Here is a 25,712-nt window from a genome sequence, read left to right on the forward strand (position 1 = left end):
AGAATTCTGCAGAGCCACAAACACAGGCTCGAGAGCTGCTGCTGCCCTGGTGTCCAGGCTCAGGGATGTGTCTCCGTGTCCAGGACCCTTTGTGTTTCTGCGCGTCTGCAAGGCCAGCAAGTGCCTCGTGGAAGAGTGTGTGTGTGTGTGTGTGTGTCATCCCTGTGGGCACACGGCTGATCATTTGTGGATCTGCCCATCTTCCCTACGTGGCAGTAAAAGGGCATGGTCACCCTCTCCACTCATCTTTGGGTCCCTCAAGAACAAATATTAGATAAATTTGTAGGAAACAGATTCTGGATTGAAGAAAGAAATTTTTAAAAATTACTTTTATTTCAAAGAGCACTAAAAAAAATTATAGGAATGTTTAGGATAAAGCTAAATAAAAGGAGGTGTGTCAATTTAAGAGTAAACTATTAAATGTGGACAGGGCCAAGTTTGTGTGAGCAGAACAGCACTTGAACGCCTGCCCCTTTTCATGGGCACTGAAGTTTCCAGAGGCTGTGGAAACAGTCAAGGGGTGACTGTCACAGCCCAGGGTGCTGGTGTCAATAAGCCAAGGAAAAGCCAGCCACTGAAAACACACCGACAATCCACCAAGAACTGTGCCACGTAGTAAGTTGTTTGAGAATCGTCAACGAGTGACTTTATTTCATATAAAAGTTACATTGAAAGAGGTTGAAAAGTCAAGTATACTTGATTTGCACAGACTTGCCGAGTCTCACAGGATTCAACCACTTTGATCATTTCTTTTATTGATAAACAGGATATACATATTAAAAGGCTCACACTGAAGCCCATCCACGTGTCCAACCCAGACAACAGATGTGCAAATGAATATGCAAAAGTCTCCAGAAACGCCCCTCGCTCGCCCACGCGGCTCTTCCCTGACTGTGACGCAGTCTGTCCTTAACAGCTCACACATTTCTGCAGTGACAGTCCATTTCTAAAACATCCTACAGCTTTGTTCACTGGCTACGATTATGTCTCGAGTAGGTCCCTTTGTGGTTTTGCATCAGCAGTGGTAGAAGCCCTGATTAGGATAGGGTACAGATTAATTAAAACAAAAACAAAAACGGTTCACAGATGAACAGAAAGGCGTGGAGACCAGGAGGGAAACACCAACTCTTCTCAGCGGGGGAGGCAGGCTTAAAGGAGACCCTCGAACTGTCACAGATGGCTTCCCCGTGAGTTCCGCAAAACATGTCCAGACCAGGCAAGTTTAAGGCGAGTCCCCAAGGAGGGGAGCTGTTTGCTTTCTGGCATAATTTTAAGCTCTGCACCAAGGGTCCTATTTGATCACTGGTGATGTCGGTAGAGAAACAAAAATGATTTAAAAAAAAAAAATGGCTGTTCCATCCTGAATATTCTTTGCAAGGGAGGGACACAGAGCCCAGGGCTCGTGGCCTTGTGGTCCCCTCACCTTCTCAGTGATGCCCAGAGGCCAACACCTGTGTCTCTCCACACCCACCAAGCTGCACAAGGTGAAGGTGGCCACCAGACTTGGCTCTTCTCTCACTGAGGTGCCGTTGACACACTGCTAATTTGGCTGGAACAAAAAAATTCTGTCCCAAGGCCCTCATGCACTCAAGATTTTTAAGATAAAATGAAAACAGGTGGGCAACAAAGGACCACACAGGAATGATTGTTCTTTGGATCAAGATATTCTCCAGTTTGCAATACATTCATAGTGAACCCCACGGGAGGAGGATCCCGGGGCAGCTCTCCCCGCTTCCCTGAAACGTCGGTTTCTAAAAAATAGCTTGTTAGCTGCACACAGCTGTTAAAATGTTACATCACCTACACAACACTGTCGATTTTAAAACACACATGCACGCGCGCACACACACAGACACAGACACAGACACACGCACAGACTTGCTGCAGGGTCAAAGAAGGCCCCCCCGGGGCAGTGGGAATGTGCCTGAAGCCGCCTTCGCTGCTCAGTGCACAGATCTTTTGCAAATGCAGTGCAAAGTGTCAGAGCGAATGGAGACCAAAATGCACTTCTATGTAAACGCCCCTTCTGGGTCAAGGGAGTGCACTAATGAGTCATGGGGTCAGCAGGAACTCCCTGGAACCACTCCTCGGAGAATTCTTGTTCACTGGATTGACTTTTTTTCCTTCATGATTGAAAAAAGCAGCTCAGTACACAGGGTTTTAAAAACCCATGTAATCACACAACTTCTTAGAAAATGCAAAGTATTCTTAACAAAAGTCCTAACTGTGCAGGAAGATAATGACATTTGGCTTCTTCTTGCGGTCACATCCCTTTCGTTAGTTGCACAGGTGAAAACTGATGAGAGCATCGTTCAGTTACTGGTTTGGAAAATCGGCCATCCATGACTGTAAATATATAAAATTCTGCTTGCTGCAAGCAACTGGTTTGTGTAGGTTCCATTTGCCCTATTGGTCACAGATGAGCCGTTGATACCCTTTCAGACCCCAAATAAATAAAGTCCATTAACAAGTTCCAGCATGAAAAGAGGGGCCTCAAACGGAGAACTCTGGGCCTCCTTTCCTGGGTCTCATTTGCAGTCGCCTAAATCGGAAGCCAACGAAGGGATTCATCCAGAGGAGTGAGGGTGGCCCCCCAAAGACAGACTTCATCCCTTCCCATCGTAGCCTCCGCTCCCAGGTCGGCTTCTCACTTTTCAGTCTCTCAATCTCCTGGAAGCAGAAAGAAAAGCAACTGGGTGGCAGCGCCAGGAACCCCCCCAACACAACCAGCTTAGGCCAAGTGGTGAAAATGGGGGAAACATCACCAAGCTGCCCCACAGCATTTGAGAACGAGGTGGTCAGGTAAAGTTTGGGCTCTCCTTCCTTGCACCAGCCCCATGGACTCCTGAGCACACTGGCCAGACCAATATCAGACAGCCGAGCAGTGGCCACCAGCTAGGACAGCCCAGGCAGCCACAGTGGTGCAGGAGAGAGCTGGTCATCTGGGTCAGGGGCAGCCTTTAATTCATTTACTACAAGTATTTATCAAGTGTCTGCTCTAGGCCTCCAGTTCAGAGGCATGAAGGCGACCAATTCCTGCAACTCACTCAGCTGCTCCAGGGGCTGGGTCTCCTAGAAACTGGTAATCTGCCTGGCTCTGTTGACTCTCGGGTCACACCGATCCCTGAAATATGCACTGCGCATAAAGACAGGAAGAACAAATACAGCGAGCCTGTCGGAGCTTATCGAGGCTGCCCAATTAATCTCCCCAGTTAATACACATGAACCTGCTGTTGACATTAGAATTTCCCATTTACTCAAGCTCTCACCAAACATTAAGCAAACACAGCCGAGAACGAAGCATACCGTTTCATCGTTGCATATTGAGTGGATTTGTGTGCCAAACATAACTGCAGTGAAAGTGAAAAACAGGAGACCCTCAAGGCACAGGAAGATCAACAGGATTACAGTGATCGGAGGTGAAAAATCACTGCATTCTGCAAACAAGAGAAGGAGGGTTGTGACTGGACATCACAGCATAACAAATACCCCAAACCGCAGGATGTCAGGTGTTTAGCTCCCAGGACCCTCGCAGTGGCAGCCCCAGGATGGCTTCCAGGAAGAATGTGCTCATTCTGTAAAGAGGCACATTCACTATTTACCAAAGGGTGGAGGAGGGTGGCCCTCTGAGCAAAAATCCACACGACCACTTCCCAGTGTGCAGTTTCCAAAGATTCCATACTACTGAGGTTTCTATTAATACTGTATCTGTGTATTAAAGTGCTTATTAAAATGCAGTACAGCTGGAGAAGAGAGGCACATGTACCTACACACAGGAGGCACACACAAGCCGTTCCTCCCCCACCCCTGGGGCAGGACTCTGACCTGCTTATGGATCCAGGGCTGGACACCTTCACTATATGCCCACCTTCACTACACTCATATTCAGTCCTGCAAGGAGCACTGAGCAATGCCTAGCTAGCTACCCCGACAACAAACACCAGGTTTGGTGGAAACAATACTAACCTCCTTCTAGTCTCAGTATCTGCAAACTACAAGTGAGACTATCCAGTAGAAATTATCAATTGACTAAGGAAGAACCATTATATATACAGCTTCATTATACTAGGAAACAGGCAGTATTAATACTTATTCATAATCTTTTCTAAAAAAAACACCAAAAAATAACTGTGAAGATTTCTTTCAAAATTGGAAAATCACCCAGCAGCATGACTTCCAGGAACGGTACACACAAGCTTACCTGTCCACTGCCCTCGGACACAGGAAATGAACTGGAGTCCACAGAGAATCAGAGCGTGGACTGAAGACAGAGCTATGTACATCTGGAACGACGGAGAAACTGGTCACAACTGGTGAGCAATTACGGATTTCTAGGAGCAAAGGCTGCTTAATCTTACGCTGACTCCTTCATTTCATTCGTCAGTAAAATTAATGAGGGAAGGAATCAATTGCAGTAGCTGACATCTACCTACCAAGATCCTATTAAGAACTGAGTATCTGAGAGAATTAAATGACAGTAAAACACCTAAAACAACACAAGCAACATATATTTATCTGTTGGACTACTTCCTACCAACCATAGCACAGAATTATAATTTGAATCTGGAGAAAAGGTTGGAGGGAAACTGGTCTGATGTTAGAATAAATTTACCAGCTCCAGGCAAGATTCTATTTTAATAATTTAAAACTAAATATAAGTTACTGCAGAAATATTTCTACTCACAGTGAAGAGCACAAAAAATCTCTGATTCTTTTCTCCTACACAATTGTTCACCCATGGGCAGTGATGATCCATTTTCCGAATACATCTTTTGCAAATACTAAAAAGGAGAGGTCCAATTACTAGTATTCCACGCTCTGAGGGAACACAACCCCAGGCCATGCATCCAATACACAAAATTGTAATGCTGGTCAGAGGCTACTGAGGGGGACCCCCTGCCCTTGGGGAAGGGGCAGCGGTACCTGCAGTGGTGGGCACTCGGGCTGTCCTAGGGAAGGGGCAGCGGTACCTGCAGTGGTGGGCACTCGGGCTGTCCTAGGGAAGGGGCAGCGGTACCTGCAGTGGTGGGCACTAGGGCTGCCTTAGGGAAGGGGCAGCGGTACCTGCAGTGGTGGGCACTCGGGCTGTCCTAGGGAAGGGGCAGCGGTACCTGCAGTGGTGGGCGCTCGGGCTGTCCTAGGGAAGGGGCAGCGGTACCTGCAGTGGTGGGCGTCGGGCTGTCCTAGGGAAGGGGCAGCGGTACCTGCAGTGGTGGGCGCGCTCGGGTTTGATACAGCAGCACTTTGGGCACTTGTAGATCACTTCTCCAGGCTTCAGCTGCAAACTCTCCATGTATTCTTTAGTAGCGTTTCCTTTGGGTACTGCCCCCTACAGTTTAATAAGAATGTTTAGTTAGGGAGAAAGAAAGGTTCAAAACAATCAGTAAGTGTAGGAATTAAGTCTTAAATTTTATATATCATAATAAAATAATTAGTAATGCTGTAGTTACCACTTAAAGCACCTTAGTATGAAAAATATTTCAGGACCAGAAGTTTTACTTTGCATGAAAAATAACATGCATTAAAATAACTCAAAATAAATCCCTATTACCCTTCTTAAACTGGTAAGTCACAGGAATATTTTCTAGCTAATACAAGTTCCACCAGAGCAAGGTTTGTTTGTGAAGCCACTCCACCTCCAGGGCAGCTGAGGGTCACCATTTCCCTATCACTCCCATTTTAATGGGTGCCCACAGTTTCCTATCAGCTGCCTTAGGGAACACTGAACAAAACAGTCTCACAAAGGGCTTTATCTTGTGTTTTTATATGTAAAACGTGTGTGAGCCAACGTAATCAACACACTCAAACCTGGAAAGTGTGGCCCTGAGTAACAGACCCATCTCAGCATCTGGGCATGGGGTCAGGGGTTGTTACAGTACCCCCATGTGCTAGGGGAGCTGGAGAAAAGATGGGCAATGGAGAAGCAATGGGAAGACCAGCTAGGAAAATGTGAGCTGATGGCAAGAGGCAGAGCGCTGATGGCCAGGAGTCCTTCACAGAACCATGTAGACCACAGCCATGCCTTCGGGCTGCTTCCTACCCCAAATAGCCCAAAAGCTCCCCTTGGCACAAAGTTCTCCTAACTGCTTTTTGATTTCCTGCTGCCTCTTCTAGCACCCCATCTCACAGCCTGCCCTCACCCACCTCTGATTCACCACAGGGAAGGAAACCAGAAGCCCACACTTAGAAAAGTGCTCTCAACCATGCCATACACCCAGGGAAGTTATGCTTCATAAGGTACATTTCCTTCCCCCCCCCCCCCCCGTGTCTTTTCATCTTGACCCCCCAATTCCCAGTCATGCTTTCTGGATCTCCAGGACCTAAGCAAGGGGGAGTTAAACATGGGGCTTTCCCCTAGATCTCCCTCCTCATTTATGGGAAACAAGGGAAGAGGAGCATGCTAAAGCACACACAGAAATGTAAGCTGAAAACTCCAGGGTGGGAGGAAAGCTACAAGACAAAGATCATAATCCTTCAAGTTAAAAAAAATCCCAAGGAAAGCCCCGGCCCGGCGGCTCAGTTGGTTGGAGTATAGTCCTGTTCACCAAAACGATTGCGGGTTTGAGGCAACCAATTAATGTTTCTCTCTCACATGGATGTTTCTCGCTCTTTCTCTCTCTCTCTCTCCCCCTTCCTCTCTCTAAAATCAATAAACATATCCTCAAATGAGGATTTAAAAAAAAAATCCCAAGGGAAAGAGAGAGAGAAGGAACCACAGAGATGAAAAGAGATGTAAGAGGCAGGGCAACCAATCGCAAAGTACAGACCTTATTTGGATCCTTACTCAAACAATGAATGTGAAAGAACTGAGACAACTGAGGCCGTCTGAACTTACCTGGATAGGTAGTAAAAAATTATTCAGTTGCTCCATGTGAGCTCCTGGCACTGAGGCTATGCTTTTATAAAGAAGAGCCCTTACTTTTTAAAGATACACACAAATATTTACAAATAAAGGTTCATGGTATCTGAGATTTACTTTCAAACACTCAGGTAAGGGTACGGCTGACAAGACTGGCCGTGAGGTGGTAACTGGGGTTCATGACACCCTTTCTCTCTACTTCTGTGCACGTTTGAAACGTCTATTAGAATTTAACAAGAAACAGGGGTTTGGAGACAGAAAAATCTTTGGACCCCAGCTTTGTGTCTGACTGTGGGGGAGGGGGACCTCGCTTCTGGATGTGGGTTTCCTCCGCCTCTCCCAGGGGCTGGAGGGTCAATGAAAGAACCCCTCTGGCGGGGCACCTGGAGCAGGACCACGCTCCTCAAAGGGTGTCCGTCACCGGCACTCGGCAGATGTCTGCGGAGAAGGCTGACGTTCATAAAAAAGGCTGGGGATTCAGGACAGCAGACTCCGGGTGAGGGGTAGTGGGTGCCCCTTTTCACTCACTCACTCGTGTCCCTTCACAACGTTAAGTTCTTGGTGTTTCCAAACGCTAAGGCTGGTGGGAGCCTCATCTTCCAGTAGTGGGGCTCGTTGCCGTACTAGCAGATCTCTGCCCCACCACACGTCACGGGCCCCACAGCTTCCCTCCTGCTCATTCAGAGCACCAAGGACTTTCCTCAAATAACAGACCAAAGCCGAGTCCAGCCAAGACCGACTAGGTCCTATCAGTGTAGCAAAAAGACATGAAGTCCCAGTGGGGTATGTGCTGCGCCCTGGGCGGGCGTGATGGTTTCGGCTGAGCCCACACTGGGCCCTGGGTGGTGAAGCTGTGCTCTGCAGAGAAAAGGGGGCAAACGCCCCGGCAAGAGGACAAACAGTGGACACCTGACCCTGCGGGGCCACATAGTCTCTCCTTCAGGGATGTGACTTTGGGCTGAACAAGTCCAATTCCACCTGGTCTGCGGGGCCACCCTCAGGATGCTGAGCAAGACAGGATACCCAAGGGACAGAGAAAGCCTGCAGGGCCTGTCCATCTCGCCCCTCCAGCTACCTCTCTAACAGTGTCCACATCCCAATTCCATAGCCGGTCAGGGCTCTTGCAGTTAGGTTGCTCAGTTTTATTTACACTGGCTCCCAGTGGGTTCTGTAACTCACCACCAGAGTCCTGGTGTGGCATGGCTGAAACAGGGACATCCAAATGGACAGAGGACTTAAACGGACAGTTCTCCAAAGACATAGGAATGGCCAAGAAGCACATGAAAAGATGCTCGGCACCACTAGTCATTAGGGAGACGCACATCAAAACCACAGTGAACTACCACTTCCTACCCCTTAGGGGGGCTTTGCTAGAAGGTGAACGATGATATGAGGGTGCAGAGAAACTGGACCTCGTGCACTGCTGGTGAGAACGTAAAATGGGGCAGCTGCTGTGGAAAACAGTCTGGCGGTTCCTCAGCAAGTTAAATGTAGAGTCACCCTATGCAAGAGAAATGAAACACAGGCCCACACAGAAACCTGTACATTTTCATGGCAGCCATATCCGTAACAGCCCAAAGTGGAAACAACCCAAATGTCCATCAAGTGACAACATCTAATAAACAAAATGGGGTCTGTCCATATAATGGACTGTTATTTAGCCATACAAGGGGATGAGATACTGATAGGTGCTACCACATGGATGGCCCCTGAAAACCTTATGCTGGGTGAAGGAAGCCAGACATAAAAGGTGGCATACTGTATGCTTATACATTTATGTGATTCCAGAATAGGCAAAAATAAAAAGTAGATTAGCCTTGCCTAGGGCTGGGGGAAGTCGGGGGACTTGGCAGTGATGACTAGGAGTGCAGGATTTTATTGGGGGGATGGTGAAATGTCTAAAATTGACTGTAGCGATGGCTGCACAATTCTGTGAATGCACTAAAAATCACTGAACTATACACTTTAAAAGGATGGATTTTTGTAGTGTATGAATTTTGACTGAAAAACTCTGACGTCCAGGATCTCAAACTCCTCCTCTTCCTTGGTCTGCCTCCCTCTCAATGCTTCCACTCAACACCCCAGTGATGCAACAGTGATATGCGCACTCCCACCAGGAATGGAGGCGGCATCCTGCACACTCGCTCTCTCTACCACTTTCACCTCCCCCAGCTCTTGGGGCTTCCAGCAAGAGTTCTGAGGCTTTTTCCCAGAGGAGGAGAGGGGGACATCTATACTTGTGGAGGAAACAAACACTCTGACAAGCAGTGTCTGCCTGGTCAACCCTCCTTCCCCTGCAGCACCCCCATGCACACTCACAACTGGGAACCTTCGTATGGAGGTGGTCGCATCACCAAAATGCCTACAAAGAATGGGCCCACCCAGTTTTCAACATCCAGGAACATGGTTGACACTAACAGGGCTTTTCCTACAATAAATATTTGAGTAGAAATCGTTAATCTGGCCCCTGGCTCTGTAACCACCCTCTCCCTGGCCTGGGTACTGACATGTGGTGTTTGTGCTACAAGGAGAGGGGATGGAGATGCACAGGTGTCAGGAGTAAGGTTTGGTTCCCAGAAGGAGGCTTTGCTGTGTAAAGGAAAGGAGAAGAGGGTCAGCAGATTCAGTTATGGTCACAGACCCCACAATCAGGTGAGGCTACAAAACCGTGGGCAGACTTAGCTTCCAAGTTGTCCCCTAAGTGCTGCTCCCAGCTGCCCACCTGGCTGGGGCTGTAATACTGTCCTAGGCCCAAGATCTCCACTAGGCAAACAGGCGACAGCAAATAAGATAGGGTAACACCCTGCAACATGAACTTAGACATAGCAAAGTCAGAAAATCAACATGTCAACCACAGGCTATGAACTGATTAATATCAGTTTATTTGCAAACAAAGGTCTAATCATATTTATAAGAAAGTTTTACAACAAAACATGAACTTCTTGGTACCTTTTTAGAGAAAGCTTACCAACAGACATGAGCCCAGTGAACTTGAATGTACAAATCGGGAGCCCCTGTACTAGTGGCTTAAAACCACTCTTTCAACGCTGTGGAAAGAACCCTTTTCAAACTAAATCCCACACTGACCACTAACACCTGCAGCACAGCTCCACTGATGGGGAACCTCCCCCACTGGCCTGCAGGCTGCCCTCCCACGGGGTGCCACCTCCAGGCTCTGGGGTAAGCCTGGAATCCAGTCTAGAGGTGACTCCTGGCTGAACTGCAAGGATCTGTACCACTTGGCCTAGCCAGAGGATGCCTCAAACTCTCAGATTAGCAGCCTTACACCCAGCATGGAGGTTCCGAGTCCAGGGGCCTTCAAGACATCAGGAAGTAAAGGCAGTTCACTGCGAGATCTGGCCCATCTTTACTCTCAGGAAAACTGCTCCAAAGATAAGCCCAATACGCCACCCTTGTTCTCACACACCTGTGTCAGCTCTCTCACTGTGCACGGAACCTGATCTCTATTTAGCAACTGCTTCCTCCAAGGTCACACCCCGCACCCCATGGAACCGGTAATTAGCAAGTTCTCCCTCTCTGCTTTGCAGACAGGCTGAACCTTGGCCTTTTACCAGCTATAATGAAACGTTGGCTTCAGATTTTAGCTGAGACTTAAAAAGAAGAGAACTGCAAAGCTAGAAAGAACTTAGAAGTAATAGCTAACCTTCAGCCCGAAGAAGTTAAATGAGTTGCTTATGGTTAAAAGGCAACTGAAAAGATGAGTACAGTGGTGAAATCTAGATTCCCGATCTCTCAGCTTTCAGTCCATTCCTTAGAGAAATAAAATATTTAAAGTAGGAGGGATTTTAGAAATTATTTAGTATAATCTCTTCATTTGAATAAACAGCCCAAGGGGAATATTTTTCATTAATATACTGTGGTATCACTTCTATTCTCCAGTGAAAAATGCTATGAGCCCATATCCAGGAATTAATAAAAACCCGAGGTTACAGGAGCAAGAGGCCCTTCGTCACACAGTCTGTGGTGTCACACTAGACCAGACAGAGAAAAATCCAGCCCAACAGCGAGTACTCACGGGGTCGGTGAGCATGGTTCTCAGGTGAGACGACAGGGCAAGCACCGCTAAACAGTTAAAAATGACTCCGTTGACCACAGAGTACCAGAAGTCTTTGGAAGGCAGCAGCATGACAAACGTCACCACAAAGTCCGCGTAGACGACCAGAAGCCACGTCATGATGGCACAGACCATGCCGCAGCCGTCATGGATGAACCAGACCCTGTCTGCCACGTCCGCCTCGGAGGAAGAGGACGACGAAGAGTCATAATTGTCATTTTCAGTGAGGAGAGGGTGGTGGTCGACATCACGGAGCCGGTGTCCTGATGACGGCATGTTTCCCCGATGCACCCTAGAGGGGACGGGACGCAGAGCTGTGAGGCTCCTGGGCGCACACATAGGGCTGGCCAGAGCCACAGGGGGACAAAGATCATGAAAAGAACAGGCCAGATGCAGAATCACAGCACCCAAGTTCCCAAACCACAGTGGCCACGAGACCTGTACCACAGCGGCCATCCACTGTCCGCGCCAACAAGCCCCGGGCACCGACCTGCCTGTGCTGAGGTGCACGGCTGCCTTAGGCTCTCGCACGGACAGCACACCGCGGCATGGGGGGGTGACGAGCCCCTGGCTACTTCTCGACTCATTTACACTCGTAGACACTGAGCTAAGCATTGAGCTTATGATGCTCACCTGGGTTTTCTCAGTGTGATTCTCAATTTACTTTCATTCCTCCCTTGTTTTAACTCTGACAATAGCATTCATGTTTTGGAGGAGGCTCCCATTTTTATCTCTACCTTCTTCAACTCTCTACTGTTTCTAGAATACTTCCTCTCTATTTTAATTTTTTTAAGTTTCCTTCACTCATTCTTTTGACAACTTTCCTATATTTCCTACTGTCCCCGACACCTGAAAACATATAGGGTCCAAAGAAACGAAAGAGGAACCTGCACTTTTCCTAGCAACTTGTTTCACTGCTGCTTTAAACGTATGACCTTCTCTTATTGGTGTTTGATATAACAGTAGTGATACTCGTGACAAATAAAGACAAGGGAAATAGAGTCAGAGTTCATCTGGCCTTAGCGTCCACACAAGGGATAGAAAAACACTGACAGCCTTTTAGCCAATGACCCAAGTGCTTTCTCAGCGCAGCGCACTGCTCATCTTTCAGACAAGCACAGAGCAAGAGCCCCTCCCAATGTGGCGAGCAGGAGTGGCAAGCAGGAGTGCTCTTGGAGTCACGTCTGCTACAAGTGACTGCAGCACTTTCAAACCGGGGCGCTCTGGTTCGTTTGTTTGTTTGTTTTTTCCTTAAATGCAACTGGAGCATAGTAATTATGAAAACATTTAACAAATGAGTGAACTTGCAGAGGAAGAGTTCATTCTGCAAATATTTTGCAAAATTCCCCCGTAATATAAAAACATTGACTGGTACAAGAGAGAAATAAAAATTGTTCCCTGTGGTCAGTAAAATAACCCTGCTCTTAGATCAGACAAAAATACAGTGGTACATCTCCGTTGACAGGCATTTCGGTTTACGAGCGCTGTAAACCCGGAAGGAAATGCTTCGGTTTTCGAACATGCCTCGGAAGTCGAACATGTCACACGGCTTCTGCTGAGGGCAAGATCCTGAGGACTAGCTGTAGGCTGTTGATCCCCCAGTTTTTGAATGTTTCAGCACTCGAAAGGGCTTCCGGAACGGGGTACATTCGAAAACCAAGGTACCACTGTAGCTTTAAATTTTTTTTAAGAGAAATAGAAGAAACTAAAGATAAGACTTGGGCAGACCTTAGCCAGCCATTCTTTCAGGGAGCATTACTGAACCTCCATTATTCAGATTTGCCTGCCCACCTTGCCCTTCAAACACCCCCGCCGAATCCATCCCCTCTATGGCATCCCATTCACCCTGTAGGGCCCAATGTTTCTCTCTTCCAAGCACATCATCCCGAAAAGACAGTTCTCCTTCCTCCGAGGAGCACTTTGAAAAGGGTCTGTGAATACCAGACATGAGTATCTGGAGAGGATGGTGCACACTGGTTCTGTCTACACCACTGTAAAGCCTGATTTTGTCAGAGGGCCGACACAGCATCCAGAAGCTCTCCACTTCCCTGGGACCCTCAGGGCTTGCTCCTCAGTTCCTCCTGCAGTGCATTTACCCCTTTCCATCATGAGAACTTCTGTGCCTTCCCTCCCTGACTGGGTCCTGCATGGAGGGTCTGGGTCTTCTCTCCCTGTACTCCCTGTCCATGCCTACGTGCTGTTGGCAAGTGCATGTCTGTTTATAGGCAGATCAACAACAAGAAACTGGTACCTCTCTCAGATGCAAATAGTTTCCTAGTAATTTCCATAAAAGTTTCTTAATGAATCATAACTGTACATCAAGACCTTACTCTGAAAAATTCCTCCGACCTGAATCTCTCTGCTTTCTGGTGACTTCTCATGAGGAACACTTTCTATGAGAAACTGATGCCTGCCTACTGGGGATTAAGATAAGAAGCTGTACAGTCACATGTCCAGAGATAGACTAGCCTTTTGTCAGAGCACAACGTTTGCGCAGTCTGAGTTCCACCCAGAAATCAGGACCTTGAATGGCTTCTAGAGGCACACATGCTGAACAGCCGAGCCAGTTGAGCCTAACCTTCCGGTGGAGGAACTGGCGAGAATTGCAGAGCCCCGTGGTGGTATGCCCCGGCAGGAAGAGTAACCACAACGTCACCAGACACTGGCACGGGAGGACATTCCTAGAAGTACAGTTTAGGATGCTGGTGCATAAGGCTTTAGGGCCAAATTCGTTAAATCCACTAGAAGACAAAAGGGGAAAAAACCTGATACCCAGAAGTAACTTTATTTTCAAGAACATAACCAATGGCCAGGGCAAGGTTAGGTTGATGCATTCGGTTATCTGTCCTAAACCGCACGAGCAGTCCGCTGAGTCACTGTATCCACTTCATTAATGCAATAGGAAGGGAGGGGAGGAAATGAAGACATTGAACTAAACTAAAAATACTGGGAGCATGAGGGCAATGGTACAGCGATTTGTGATACAAAACGAAAATGTAACACTCGTTACGGTAAGGCTGCAATCTTATTCTACACTAAAAACCAAAAGCACTATTGATTTGATGGTCCTGAAGACCATTTCGGGGAGAAACCTGAAAGCACTATGCATTGACTGATGGTCAAGCGGATGTCACATCATCATTTCCTGACTTTTACGGCCGATTTAATGGGATTTTGTCTACACTCCTGAACCTAAGTTGCTTGTCCTTATGTTAAATAAAGCCCGGTTTCCCAGAACTTGAAAGCTACACTGCACATCTCCATTATTTACGGGGACAGTCGTACAAGCAAATACTTTCCATCACATTTACACTGAGCGTTCACCTCGTCTTACAATACTTGCTAATAATTTAACAGTCACTTCCTGGAGCCCCGCCCCACCCCTAAGTACACTCTCCTTCTGGGACAGGTGGTAACCAAACCAATGACAGTAGGTGGAGAGAAGTATTTCCTTATCACCATTACCCTTCTGTACGGCCCGTATGGCCTTTTCAATAGTATGCCACCAGTGCCATACACCTAAATAAAGAACCACACACTTACCTCACAAATTATTTTGAAACATTACTTGAACATTTTGCGCCTTTTCTTCAGGATCTGAAGGTACATACTGTCCTATGTGATAGGATCTGAAAGAAAATAAAATTTGATTAGAAAAGTTACTAATTTTATGTCAGAAGAGCGTATAATATTTCTTAGGGTATGATTAATTTTTGGAGTATATGTAACCAACATAACATTTTATACATAAAGTTCTGTTATTGAGATCTATCCTTAACTATGAATCATTACTCCTCTAAGTTTTCATTACTCGTAAATTGATTCACAATCCTGAAAATTAAGTATTTTAAGTCTGTCCATTTTAGCCTCGGTGTTGAATACAAATCTTTTAAGCTGAGACCAAATCTGCCTAACCTGCATCTCAACAGTCAACATTTGTTTTACTAGCCACAGGGAAGGACTTATACAGAAAAGAGGGACAGAGTGAGACCAACGGCAAGAAGTGCTGGATGGAAGGAGCAAGTCATGTGAAGGAACATGGTGCACAGGAGTGAGGGCCACCTACTGAATAAAGAAACTCCCAGTTTGGCCTGGCAGGTGTGGCTCAGTGGTTGGAGTGTTAGCCTGTGCACTGAAGGGTTGTGGGTTCAATTCCTGGTCAAGGGCACATGCCTGGGTTGCAGGTTTGATCCCTGCCCCAGTCAGGGTGAGTGCAGGAGGCAACCAATAGATGTGTTCCTCTCACATTGATGTCTCTCTCTCTTTCTCTCTCTCTCTTCCCTCCTCCTCCTCCCTCCATTTCACTCTCTCTAAAAAAAAAAAAAAAATCAATGGGAAAAAATATCCTCAGGTGAGGATTAACAACAACAAAAAAGAAGCTCCCAGGTCACATCTCCCATGTGGCTCACTGGTAGGTGGGCGAGTAGTCAGAGTCTCTCTAGAAGCACTCATCTAGCCCAAGAGAAAAGGCCTGAAGATTCTAAGATGCAGGGGAACCCCAACAAAAAGGTCAGATTCACTGCCACATTGCCCTAAGATGAGGACCACCAGAGGACATCCTTCCATGGCTCCAAGGGCTTGGCTCATCTCATTCTTAAATAGCCAACAGTCAGGTGCTTTGAAGAAAGCCCAAAATAGGTCTCATGAAAGACTGAGTCCCAAAAAGAAATGGGGCGGGGGGGGAGCTCAGAGCAGGTATGATGCACAGAGAAGAAAACTTAAGAAATAAGAAATTGTATCTGTGAAACAAAAAGAGGAACAAGATGAAGACTTCCTAGTTTTTGAACAATAAAAATATGACGGTAGAATTTTGAAATCTTAAAAATAGAATTGGACGAGAGAAAGGGGAAATCTCACAGAAAGGAGAACCAGACAAAGAGAAAGACCTTAGGGGAAAAAATAAGAGCAGAGGAGCAGTCCAGGAGGTCCATCTTCCAAACACCAGGAGGTCTGCAGAGGCAGCTGCCAAACACCTTTGCAGCACAGCCTGGCTTCCATTCTGCTGCCTGGCCCATGTGCCTTTCAGCCTGTCCGTTCTGTTTTTATCCAGTAGCCCCCCAATATATTATGTTTCTGCTTAAAGAGATCCTCAGTTGGTATCTGTTTTCTTTTTTTGATGTTTTCTTTTTAAAATTAAATTTATTGAGGGCAACGCTGGTTAACAATTATGTAAGTGTCAGGTCTGCAACTCTATAACACATCATCTGTATATTGCATTGTGTGCTCACCACCCAAAGCCTAGTCTCCTCTGTCACCAAATATTTGACCCCCTTTACCCTCTTCATCTACCCCCCCCTTTCCCATCTGGTACCCACCATACTATTGTCTGTGTCTATGAGTTAGTTTTGTTTGTTCATTTGTTGCTTTTGGTTTTATATCCTGCATCTGAGTGAAATCATATGGTCCTTCTCCTTTTCTGACTGATTTCACTTAGCACAATACTCTCACATTCCATCCACGTTGTCACAAATGGCATTATTTCATCTTCTTATGGATGAGTAGTAGTCCTTTGCATATATGTACCACATCTTCTTTATCCAATCATCTGTCAAGGGACATCTGGCTTGTTTCTATGTCTTGGCTATTATGAATGACAAGGGTACACATATTTTTACAAATAAGTGTTTTCAAGTTTTTCCAGTAGATACCCAGAAGGATTGCCAGGTCACAGGATAGTTCCACTCTTAATATTGTGAGAATAGAATATTACCCTCCACACTGCTTTCCATAGCGGCTGCATCCCCACCAGCAGTGCCCAAGGGCTCCCTCTGCTCCACACCTCTCCAGCACTTGTTATTGTGTGTCTTATTGATAAGAGCCATTCTAACAGGGTGAGGGGGTAGCTCACTGTGGTTCTGATTTGCATTTCCAAATCGCTGGCAGCTAGTGACATTTTCATCTATCTGTTGGTCATCCCCACATCTTCTTGGGAAAACTGTACCAGTCCTCTGCCCTTTTATTAACTGGAAACAATCCAATTAAAGTACGGTGTCTGTCTTCTGAAGCCAAGAAGCCTGACTTGGATACCAGGAGGCTGGTGTGGCAGAGGGTGAAGGGATAGGGGCCTAGGGGGATTAAGAGGCATGGAAGGCATGCTTCCCCAGTCTCCCCCATAAACAGATTCTGGTGTTCCCCCCAGTTCCCGGAAAGACTGGCTCCATATTTCCTGCCTCGGGTTTGCTGTACCTCCACCTGGGCGGGCTCTGCTGTCAGCCTCCCCCACCCACTGCCTCCACTGCAAGTCTCCTTAGGACTTGGTTCACCCTCTGCACGTACCTGGACAACCTCCAGCCCCGCCCTCAGCACCACCCTCATATATTTCCGGCTCTGAATTGCTTCTGAACTTGTTAATAACATATGTGGCTATAAATGCCAAGCTGCTTAAACTAATGGTGGTGACTTTTTAAATATGGTATTTATATGTAGTAATCTTATTATAATATCTAGGCGATAGTCAACAACTTTAAATGTACTCAGGAGTCAAGACACGTCTTAGATTTACTTTTAACTGTATCTTCAGTTAAGTTTCTTAATCTCTTCCCCTCACTTTTTTCCTGGGCTATAAACAAAATGTTTATTTCTCATAAACAAACTGAAAACAAGTAAGTAAACAAAAGACATCAGTATTCTTTGGTGGTCACTTACTACAAAAAAGAATTAACTTACAATTAGTTCACTAAGGCAATGAAAAGAAAGTCTACCCTAGAGTTTGGCAAATTCATCATTGTTTTATTATTTATACACCCACTGGTGACCTATACAAAACACAGAAATAAGCAAATCTCTGCTTCAGACACACAAGCCCACCCCCCATGCGCAACCACAGACAGGAGCTTCTGCCCACAGAAGCTCACACACCAGCAGAGGTGGGAGTCAGCCTTGTAAATAATGTGCTAAGTGTAATCCCCAAATTAGGAGCAAAGTGTGATGAGGGAGAGAGATGACAAAGACCAATTCTGTCTGGAGGAACCAGAGAAAGTGTCAGTAAAGAAGACAGCATGGTGGGCCTGGGTGGACAAGCAAGATAAAAACAGAAGAGAATAGTGTGAAAAGGTGCAGGGGGCAGAGGAGGGTTGGGGAGAGGGAAGGGAAATGTGACCCAAGGATAGACTGGGGTCCAAAACCAAAGCACTCTGGATGCCAAGCTAAAGAGTCTGGGTTCTGTACTTCATTTTGCTGGGATGGGAGGCACCAGAATTTAGGTAAACAGACAGATGGTTTAAAAAGATAACTGATGACAAAGTGAGACTAGGATGGAAGGAGAGAGAGGCAACCAGGAGGCTGCTGCTGTGATCTAGAGCGGTTGACGGAGGCCAGGGCCAAGAGGGGAGCAGAGGCCTGAAGGGGGCTGTCTGAGAGACAGTCACAGCAAGGAAAAGCATAGCAACCAACATGGAATGGATGGGGCACAATACAGGAAAACCAAAGGGGCTCAGAGGCATTACTGCCCTGGCTGACACTCTCATGGAACTTGGGAGCTGCAGACTCAGGGAGGGTGCTACGACTGGGACACAGTGAATTTGAGTTATCTGCAGAATAAACTAGCAGAGCTGACCAGCAGCCATTAATATCTGATCTCCTCCAGCCCCAACCTAGAGATATGGAATGTTCCGAGTGCAGAGGGAACAGGTGAAGTGGAAGTAGAGGCACTCACCCAAGAGGCCACAGAAGTGTGAGGCTGAATCCCTGGGGGACACAGGCATGAAAGAGGAGGAAGAGGTAAAGAGAGCCAGGAATGGAGGCCAGGAAGAGAGATAAGGGCAGGAAGGAAGGTGGGAGCAGTCAACACACCAAACGGGATGCCAGGAAAGGCCAAGCAGATTCAGTTTCAGAAGTGCCAAGAGTTGCCCTGGCCCCTGTGGCTCCGTTGGGTGGGATGTCATCCAGCACGCCAAAAAGGCTCCGGTTCAATTCCAGGTCAGGGCGCAGACAGTGCTGATAACGCCCAGTATCTAATAAAGTGATGAGAATGGCTAGCCCTTTTTTCCATAAGTGTGGCCCAGCTTACTCGGGGTTGAAGATTAACAAAGATGATGACAGAAAACCAGGGCATCAAAGGCAAGACTTGGGCTGGAAAACCAGAGTGCAGGATGAAGGGTGAGGCCTGATAAAGTAGGAGACAGAAAACCTCAAGGAACCGGAAGTCCTGGTGAGACAGAACCAGGTTTGGAGAAAGTGCCAAAGTAGCCAGGGCAAACTGAGGCTGGGTCAGCAGGGGGACTTTTAAGAAATCGTAGGAGGTGCCATTCTGGATAACGGTAGTATCTCAAATGTGGCCGTGAAAATAGGCTGATACACAGAAGGGGAGTGAAGGGGGAATGTCAAGCACTTACGTCCCAAGTATGTCAGCAACCTGAATCATAAGTGAACCAGGATGGAGCCTGAGTTAGGGTGGGTTATACTAGAGAGAGCCAGAATCCTCACTGAATTTGGTAAAAGTATTGAGTATTCAGATAATTTCCCAGTATATTTACTGCATTTACGTTCTTAAATGTTCTTTCCATCAATTTACAATCATGAAAGATTTAGTTTGTGCTTCCAAACCCTACCAATAATGTATGCCATGTGAAACCGCTATTTTCTTCTCAAATTACTGAATCTAAAGAACAGAAAATATTAACTTTTAAGGAAAAAAACCAACACAACAGTAAGCTAACTAAAGCCAAGTCTTACTGTGAACAGTAAAAGTATTTAACCTTTCTAGAAAGGTCTTTGACACTAAAATACTTAATAACTCCAAAATGGCACTTGGACACTGCATATCAAAAAGATGGCAAGCTGGGAAACACCAACAAAGAGCCATGCGACTAGGAGAGGAAAGTCAGTCTCATAAATGGGGGTGGGGGTGGGGATGGGGATGGGGGGGGGTGGAGACAACACTGAGTTTTTCTCCTTTCTCACCAGCCACACTAAGTCTCTTAGTAGGTCCTTCTCCTGCACAGATAACTAAATGGAGTGCTCAGGCTCAGTCCGGGGCTTTCCTCGTTATATGTTTTCTAAATGGTTTCACAGGGTCTCAGCTCCATGTAGTTAAAGATATGTATATCTGGGAAACTTCCAGACTAATAGTGCATCACTGAGTATATCTGACTGGCTCCTCAACAACTCCACTGTAGGAGGGTCAAAGCAGAAACAGGCCCCCACCCACCAAACTGTTATGTCCTCACTCTTCCCATCTTAACAGAGGGCACCACCAAGGTCAAAACAGAGGGCTCAGCTTTCATTTAACTCTTTTCCCCGCCTCCACATCTAACCACAGCAAGTCCTGTGGGCTCTAGCTCCATAACCCACCCAAATCTGACCTTCTCTTCCATCTCCCCACCCAGCCAGATCAGGGCACATGTGCCCTCACCTGGGCTCCTCATCAGGGCTGTTTCCGCACTCACTGCCTCTACTCACCCAACCATCCAGTCCCCATGCAGCACCCAGGGTATGTTTTTTACAGACAGAAATCAGACAGGGTCAGTCCCTCACTTAAAACCATCCCATGATTGCCTGCAGAGTTAGAATACAAGCCAAAGGCCTCCCTGTCACCTATAAAATCCTACCCATCCTGTAGCTGGCTGACCTCACCTCTTACCCTGCCCCCTTGCTGGATGTCCTGTTCCTTAGGCACCTCAACAGAATATTGCTCGTAATATCCCCAGCACACCCCTAGCACACGACACGCGCAGCAAGTGCTTGTTGAGTGAGTTAGTGAGTGAATCAGGGAGCATGCTTGAGGAAGACAAGAAAAAGTAGAAATGAAGTCCATAGGGATATGAAAGAGGATCACAGTGGGAGATGTGGCATGGGGGTGCGGTCAGAAGGTTGGGGAGCCTTGGAGAAAAGCAGAGAGATGTGGAAGCGGGGAGGAAGGAAGAGGGGAAGGAGAGAGAAACCTGCACTAGTAGGGGGCTTTCTGGGGAAGTGTCGATTTGTGGTGCGTCATGTGGAGCACACAGGCTGGAGGAGGCGGTCTCAAAGGCTTGTTCACACACACACACACACACACACACACACACACACACACACACATCCGCGCACGCCAAAGGTTTCATTTTGTCCCTGTAGTAGAGCCACAGCCTGATTCAATGTCAAATGGAGCAGTGGTTTTTAAAAATCCCAACATGGTAAGTAAACCCTCAAGAATTCTAAATCCAGAAATAAAAAGAGCCCCAGAGTTCCAAACCTCTTTAAATGTTCTATCCCAGGGGATAACAACCTGACTGATGCTGATGAATCCCAAACTCCTTCCGTATTTTCCTAACTAGGGCTTCCTTGTTTAATATGAAGTGAATTTTTAGAACATGAGGCTCACCCAAATCCGAAATACTATGAACATTTGATATGCTAATACTAGCTTTAGCTCCCAGTTGCAAGTTAATGACAATGTAAAACATTAGAAGGTGAAAGGAAAGGCCAATTACTGAACACCTACTATGTGTCAGGAGCTTTATATACATTATCACACTCCTGCCACTACCCTAAAAGCTGGGCACTATCATTAGCATTTTAGGGATGAGGAAACTGAGCCTTAGGGCTGAAGTATCTTGCCCAAGCTCACAGCAAGAAAAGGGTGGAGTCAGGACTGTTTTGACTCCAAAGCCCATGTTCTTCCATTAAAATACACTGCCTCCCAGAGCACTCGGTTTTAGAAAATGCATTCTGTAATGAATAAATTGAATTTGGGAAATATGCAACTCTAAGAATCCAAAACATTTCAACAAAGAAATGATACAGTAAAAGCCTGTCTCAAGGGAAACTGGAAGCTTCTCCATTCTGACTGCCCCCTACTTACTGGGTGTTGCAAATGAACTGCACCCTTTCCTGGAAAGGACCAAACCACCTGCTTAACACAGGCTGGCCTCTCCTTCCATTTACTGACAACACTCCTCACACAGCCAGTATTTATTAGGCATCTTTTACCGCTAGGCACACAACTCCTCCCTGTCCCTCATTCTACATGCCGGTGACACTTCCCACTGACAGCTCTAATCCTTCCCTTCTTACCTTTCCCACAACCCAAATTTAGGCACCCTCACCTCTGGCCTGTACCTCTGCAGAACCCTAACATCAAAGGGTTTCCAGGTTCCAACCACCCTCTATGTGCCTGCAGGAATTACCATCAGAATCAGTGTGGGTTACAAAATCAACCTGGTCCCAAACCTTAGGACTATGGCATTCAAGGCTCCATTGAATCTGTTCTTACCTTTCCAGGCTCAGTTTTCACCACTCTCTTCCACATAGTGCTCATTCTGGCATCCTTGCCACATGCCCTTTCGCACCTCTGTGCTTTTGCTCCTGCTGTTTCCTCCAATAGAAGAGTCTCACTCACTGCTTAGCCAAATTATTCATTAATCTAACATTTACCAAGCACCCACTACATGCAAGGCACTGAAAGATAACACAAGTGTTTTCAAACTATAAGGTGCTGTATCAATATAAGGCATTATCTTGGCCCCATCAGGAGTCTGGATTTTATAAGACATTTAACAGAATTCTACTGAAGGTCTCAAGAATGGAATGAAGCTAAGCAAGGCTAAGATTATCAAGACAAGAACATGTCTGCAGAAAGAGGCAAAGAAGCCAGTGAAAGAAGAAAATCAAAGAGGCAAGTGAGAGTAAATGACTAAATGCTTATCCCATAACAGGCAGACCACAGGGCAGATACAAGCTGGCACTGGGAAAGAGGATCATCTCTTTCTCAGAGGGAAAAGGAAGAAAAAGGCTGATGGATATTCAGATGGTTTACCTTTTAGAAAGGAAACCAAACTTGCAGCTGATGCCAGAAGTGAAGAGGTCTTGTGTGGACTGTTCCTTCTATGCTTTGTAGTTGACTAACTCTCCCAGTTGGCCTAAAGTCTTCTCAGGTGCTACAACTGAAGGGTCACACGGCAAGTTGCTAGCACTGGACTATGGCTTTGGCGACAAGAGAGTGAAAAACGAGTGCTTAGATTTTACGCTCTGCTCTAGTGTTTGAATTTTTTACAAAACAAGCATGTGTTGCTTTTATAATTAAAACATTGCTTTTAGAAACATATACCCAAAAAGCTGCTTCAAGAAAATGACCCTGTAGAGCTGTTCAGCACAGACTGGAACAGGGAAGTTCTGGAATCATCAGGAAAACTACTTCTCAATTCATCCCAAACATTAACTTTGTATATGAACTTATTTGTAGCCCCATTTCCTCAAATTAACAAAGATTATATTATTTATATCACCAAAGAGTCCAAGCTTGCAGTAACAGTTTCAGTAAGAATGTAAAAGTGTGTCCATACTTTTGACTAAATCAGACTGTTCTTATATAAAGTTCCAGCCATTCTATTCATGGTAATACAATCATGAGCCATATAAAGACATTTCAGTCAGTGATGAACCACATATAGGACGGTAATCTCATAAGATTATAATGGAGCTGAAAAAGTCCTATTTGCCTAGTGATGTCACAGGGCAACACATTTCTCACATGTTTGTGGGGACGCTGGTGTAAACAACCCTACTGGCTGCCACTCACATAAAGTATTGCACATACAAATATGTGCAGTATTTAATACTTGATAATGATAATAAACAACTATGTCACTGGTTTATGTAGTTACTATATTTTTTATAAGCACCTTCTACTTATAAAACAGTATGCCATGTTACACTGACAGCAGCCTCACATATCTGGTTTACTGCGTTTCTTGATTAGCACCATTTTCTCTTGTGCTTGCTTTAATCTTGTGTTTACAGTAACATGGTGTACAGGCTTGCAGCCTAGGAGCGACAGGCTATGCCATAGTCTAGGTGTGTAGTAGGCTATACCATCCAGGTTTGTGTAAGTGCACTCTATCATGTTCACACCCCGCATGATCGCTAACGATGCATTTCTCAGAATGTCCCCCCGTTAAGTGGTGTGTGACTGTACCACTAGAAGAGAATTTCTGCTTTCACAGTGCACTGATTAGCATGGCCGTTAAGTTCCAATTCACTGACTGTAATCCTAGGCAGGCTCTGAGTCATTGGTAATAGAACCCTTGTACATTTTTACCCACTTTGCCTTCATATGAGACATCGACATACAATCCCAACTGTTGTTTTATGAATTCTTTAGGAAATTACCTTTTCAGATGGTCTTGTTCTCCTTCATCTCTCAACGCGAAAGTCAGTGGGAACCTACCAGTCTAACTCCAAAAATCACACAATCCAAATAACTTCAATAAACCAAACCCTTCTATTTTCCAGAATGTTCAAGAAATGCAATTTATCACTTGTGTTCCATTCCGTTTTTCAAATATCCCAATAGCCAGTCATTTTAACCAAGCTGTAACTTCTGAACAAACAAACTTAACAAGGTGACTTTTTAAAAGGTGACTTTGGATAAGTAAAAGTTGTAAGACAATATCAAAAAATTAAATTCATCATCTGTGAGGTGAAGCGTTTAGGAAGGAAAATATATTGAGCTAGGTTTCTAGATTACCTGAGACAATAAGAGTAAAACAGAGAAACGTGTATTTTAAGTACATACACTAAGCAGAATGCAAATGTAACAGTGTAGCACTGGTTTGGAAAGCCCGGTGCACAACCTGACAGCAAAAGAAGCTACAAGGCAGGTGTATCAACAGCTTTTCTTACCCTCCAACTGCACTACCAGAATAAACTGGTTGCTCATATTCAAATAAAGTGTGTCTATCCAAGCGCAAAAAGAGACTTAGTTTCAGCAGCGACTTCTCGGGAGAGATGAGCCTCGGCCGCACTAAGAAAAGATGCAGGCATTGCTCTGGAGGCTGACCTGGAATGTCCCAGATGCCCTGTCAGGAACACCCCCCCCCCCAGAGATCATTGCCGGGGAAGGGAAGATAATAAGATGTGCAAAGAATAAAAAAGTTAAAAACTTAAAGGGGAGAGAAGAACAAGAAGCCACGCACGATGTGGGAGAAAGCCCATTGTAATACAGGCCTGTAAACCACTCTTTACAGCTTATAGAAGCGTTTATAGCCATTCTCTCTTCGAGCCCTAACAGCAACCCGTTATTAGAGGAGAAAACCGTGGCTCGGAGAGCTTACTGTCACGCCAAGGTCAGGCAAAAAGCGGGCGCTGCAATTCAGGCCCTATCCCGAAAGATCAACGAAGGAGTGACAAGGGGACACCTGGGGAAGTCAAGTGCAGCCACAGAAGTGCCCCTGAGGAATTTGGAAGGTTGCAGATCACCGCGGGGTGGAGGAGAGGGAGCAGGGGCCAGGTAGCGGCCAGGAGGACCTGGGCGCGAGCAGCAGCCCAGCCCGGCCCAGCCCGGCCCGGCCCAGCCCGCCGCACTCACCCGAGGCCCGGACGGGGTCGCCCGGCGCTGCGGCTCCTCCCGGTCGGCGGCGGCGGCGGCGGCGACTGCAGCGGCCAAGGCAGGGACGCATCATGCGGCCGCGCTCATGGCCGGGCCGGAGCGGGCCGCGCAGCTCGGATCGGGTCGGTCCAGCCGGGCCGCTCCGAGGGAGGTGGCGGCTAAAGCACACACCTGAGCCCAGAACCCTGCCTGGAGAGCTGGGCGGTGCGACCCCCGGAAGTGAACCCGCAAGGTCAGCGGCGTCGCGCTTGCGCAGTTCTGGCTGCCCCCCGGCTCCGGGTCGCGGAGAGGGGCGCGTGAGGCTCCTTCCCGGACTTGGTGGCCAGGGTTCCTCTAGAACAGAGGCCTTTAAGGACTGACAATTCCTTGAAAAGGGCAGCTTCTAGTCACAGACTGCCCTCGCTAAAGTAAAGGGATCCCTCCAACGTGAGATCCGGAAGGGAAAGGATGGGGGCTACGGGCCGCCGCGAGGT

General features: G+C 46.6%; 1 protein-coding gene across 5 annotated transcripts; it reads right to left on the reverse strand.

Annotated features, from left to right (window-relative positions):
- Nucleotides 1-319: 319 nt before the first annotated feature.
- Nucleotides 320-25,463, reverse strand: ZDHHC7 (zDHHC palmitoyltransferase 7). Of its 5 annotated transcripts, XM_081120143.1 has the most exons (10): nt 25,219-25,444; nt 16,250-16,515; nt 14,478-14,563; nt 13,513-13,675; nt 10,896-11,226; nt 5,205-5,329; nt 4,685-4,781; nt 4,202-4,283; nt 3,307-3,437; nt 320-2,670 (listed from the first exon to the last, which is right to left on the reverse strand). In XM_081120143.1, the coding sequence occupies exons 5-10, from the start codon at nt 11,208-11,210 to the stop codon at nt 2,494-2,496; spliced, it is 927 nt and encodes a 308-aa protein (XP_080976269.1). In that variant the 5' UTR covers nt 11,211-11,226; nt 13,513-13,675; nt 14,478-14,563; nt 16,250-16,515; nt 25,219-25,444; the 3' UTR covers nt 320-2,493. The 5 variants fall into 5 exon arrangements, with proteins under 5 accessions (XP_080976269.1, XP_080976268.1, XP_080976266.1 ...); XM_081120142.1 differs by lacking the exon at nt 16,250-16,515 and having other exon boundaries at nt 25,219-25,460; XM_081120140.1 differs by lacking the exon at nt 13,513-13,675 and having other exon boundaries at nt 16,250-16,479; nt 25,219-25,460.
- Between the last annotated feature and the right edge of the window lie 249 nt (nt 25,464-25,712).

Source organism: Miniopterus schreibersii, assembly GCF_964146895.1.
Source record: "Miniopterus schreibersii genome assembly, chromosome: 18".
NCBI lineage: Eukaryota > Metazoa > Chordata > Mammalia > Chiroptera > Miniopteridae > Miniopterus > Miniopterus schreibersii.